This window comes from Seriola lalandi, unplaced genomic scaffold (genome assembly GCF_002814215.2).
Source record: "Seriola lalandi dorsalis isolate HSWRI2012SDOR001 ecotype SW California unplaced genomic scaffold, Sedor1 jcf7180002000575, whole genome shotgun sequence".
NCBI classification, from domain to species: Eukaryota; Metazoa; Chordata; class Actinopteri; order Carangiformes; family Carangidae; genus Seriola; species Seriola lalandi.
The window spans coordinates 1-1,947 of NW_019471234.1; the positions used below are offsets into that span (position 1 = coordinate 1).

Below are 1,947 nucleotides of genomic sequence, written 5' to 3' on the forward strand. Positions count from 1 at the left end.
AAATTTTTCTAACTAGTCACTTAAAATGCAAGCACTAGTACTACTAAAATTGATGCCTTCTTTTAGTATATTTAAAAAAAACAAAAAACAGAAGAAGTTTATGGAGGGTGTACTGACTGTCCAGGATTGAAGGGGATGTGTGTTGCTCCATAGCCCCGGACCACATCGTTGCCAAACACATCTGGACCATACACACTTACCACAAGCTGAGGCCCTGTAAAATGAAGAGGAAATCCAAACTGAAATCTCAGTATTATTCATACTTTTTATAGAATATGATTTGTATAGGAATGTCAGTGATATTTATCAATCCATGGATAAACAACAGTGACAGCTGCCAACCAACAGTGCATGGTTTGTATATGTGTGAGTAATGCTTACATCCAGATGGGTTTGTGCTCTTAAATGTTGTTTCCAGTGGGAAGTTCCATATTAATCTGTGTGAAGACTGACTGCCTTTACAGGTTATTTGAGTGATGCCTTCCTCCAACCCCTAGAGAGAAACAAGACGGACACAAAGATTTACAAATATGATGATAACCAGACATGAGTTTACCTCTTCTATGTCTTCTTTTATGTATATTATGAAATATTACTACTTTTCAAACCTTTGGGAATAATTAATGGTTCCTAACATCAGAGTTAATGAGCATGGTCTTCCTTAAAGAACAGAACAATAGCACTACACCATCATACCTTACTGCAGCGCTGTTGTCGCATCCGGAAAACACTCTCAACAATTTTATAATAAAATAAGTGAATTAGCCCATCACATTTGTAGACAAGAATTTCTATTCTAAGGAGACACTTGTAAAACCTGAATTAAGAGTTCTGTATAAATTTATCTACAGTTGACCGCCCTGTTAACAAAGATAACACCTTAGTCCCTGGTCACCATGCTCATAATGAGATTTAATGCAATTAGCCGAAAAGCTTTTCAAACTTTACATTAAAGAGTAACTTGTATTTTAGAAGAATGCTGGCACAGAAATATACAGTGGCTGTCTGTAACCATCAGTTATTTTCATTATTAATTGATCCGTTGATTATTTTGATAAATGTATATGTTGTTTAGTCAATTAAATGTCAGAAAAAATTTAATAATGTCCATCACAAATACCAAGTACCCAGCCAACAGACAAAACACTAATATATTAAATTTATAGTGACATAAAGCAGATTAAAACAGCAAATGTGCACATTTGAGAAGAAATGTTTGAGAGATGACTTTGAATCAATTATTTGATTACCAACTGGAGTTATAATTGTCTAATTGTTCCAGCACTAAACTACACATTTGTATAAAGGTTTATATTATGAATACATTTCTTTTAAGGCTTGCTTTGTAGAAGAGCTTCTACATGAAAACAAGTACGCACGGCTTGATTTTCAGGTCACCAAAATTTAGACAGAATATAATGCATATCTTGCATTCAAATAGGTGAGTATGAAGTTTGGTGCATTAATAATATAAGACAGTCGTAAAAGACATAGCCTTCATGTCATCCGCCTGCTACTCACCGAGGTGGGAGCCCAGTCGTGTCCGTAGACAAAACAGTATTTACAATACAGGTTGTCATACTCTGGAAACTGAAATACAACACGAAAGTACAAGACGTTAACTCCCTACCTGTGTGTAACGAAACACAAATTCGGATAAAAAAACACATGCTACCAGTACTGCTGATGCTAAAAAAATGTTGTTGCTAGGCTAGGCTAACTAAGAGAAACCACTCACATTAGCTCCCTCAATTTGACCGTTCACTGTGAGGAGAAACACTGACGGGTTGCTCGTGGCCATAACAGCTTCGGTTAGTAAACATAAAAATTAAATGAGTCTTTGTTTCACAACTAACTATTATCATAAAGTCAGTTCAGAAAAATCCTACTGCTACTCATTGAAACAAGCCCCGTCCGTTGCTAGGACGACGCTTGCTCCTCCTCACG

General features: G+C 36.1%; 1 protein-coding gene across 1 annotated transcript; it reads right to left on the minus strand.

The window, feature by feature from the left end:
* Positions 1-50: 50 nt before the first annotated feature.
* On the minus strand, positions 51-1,924 carry LOC111662526 (B9 domain-containing protein 1-like). Its single transcript, XM_023416418.2, has 4 exons — positions 1,739-1,924; positions 1,522-1,590; positions 382-493; positions 51-214 (listed from the first exon to the last, which is right to left on the minus strand). The coding sequence occupies exons 1-4, from the start codon at positions 1,799-1,801 to the stop codon at positions 99-101; spliced, it is 360 nt and encodes a 119-aa protein (XP_023272186.1). The 5' UTR covers positions 1,802-1,924; the 3' UTR covers positions 51-98.
* Between the last annotated feature and the right edge of the window lie 23 nt (positions 1,925-1,947).

Coding starts and splice junctions, on each gene's coding strand:
- LOC111662526 (XM_023416418.2), bottom strand. CDS start 1,801: ATGGCCACGAGCAACCCGTCAGTGTTTCTCCTCACAGTGAACGGTCAA. Junction 494..1,521: donor ACGACTGGGCTCCCACCTCG/GTGAGTAGCAGG, acceptor GTTTCTCTCTAG/GGGTTGGAGGAAGGCATCAC. Junction 215..381: donor GAGCACAAACCCATCTGGAT/GTAAGCATTACT, acceptor TTCATTTTACAG/GGCCTCAGCTTGTGGTAAGT.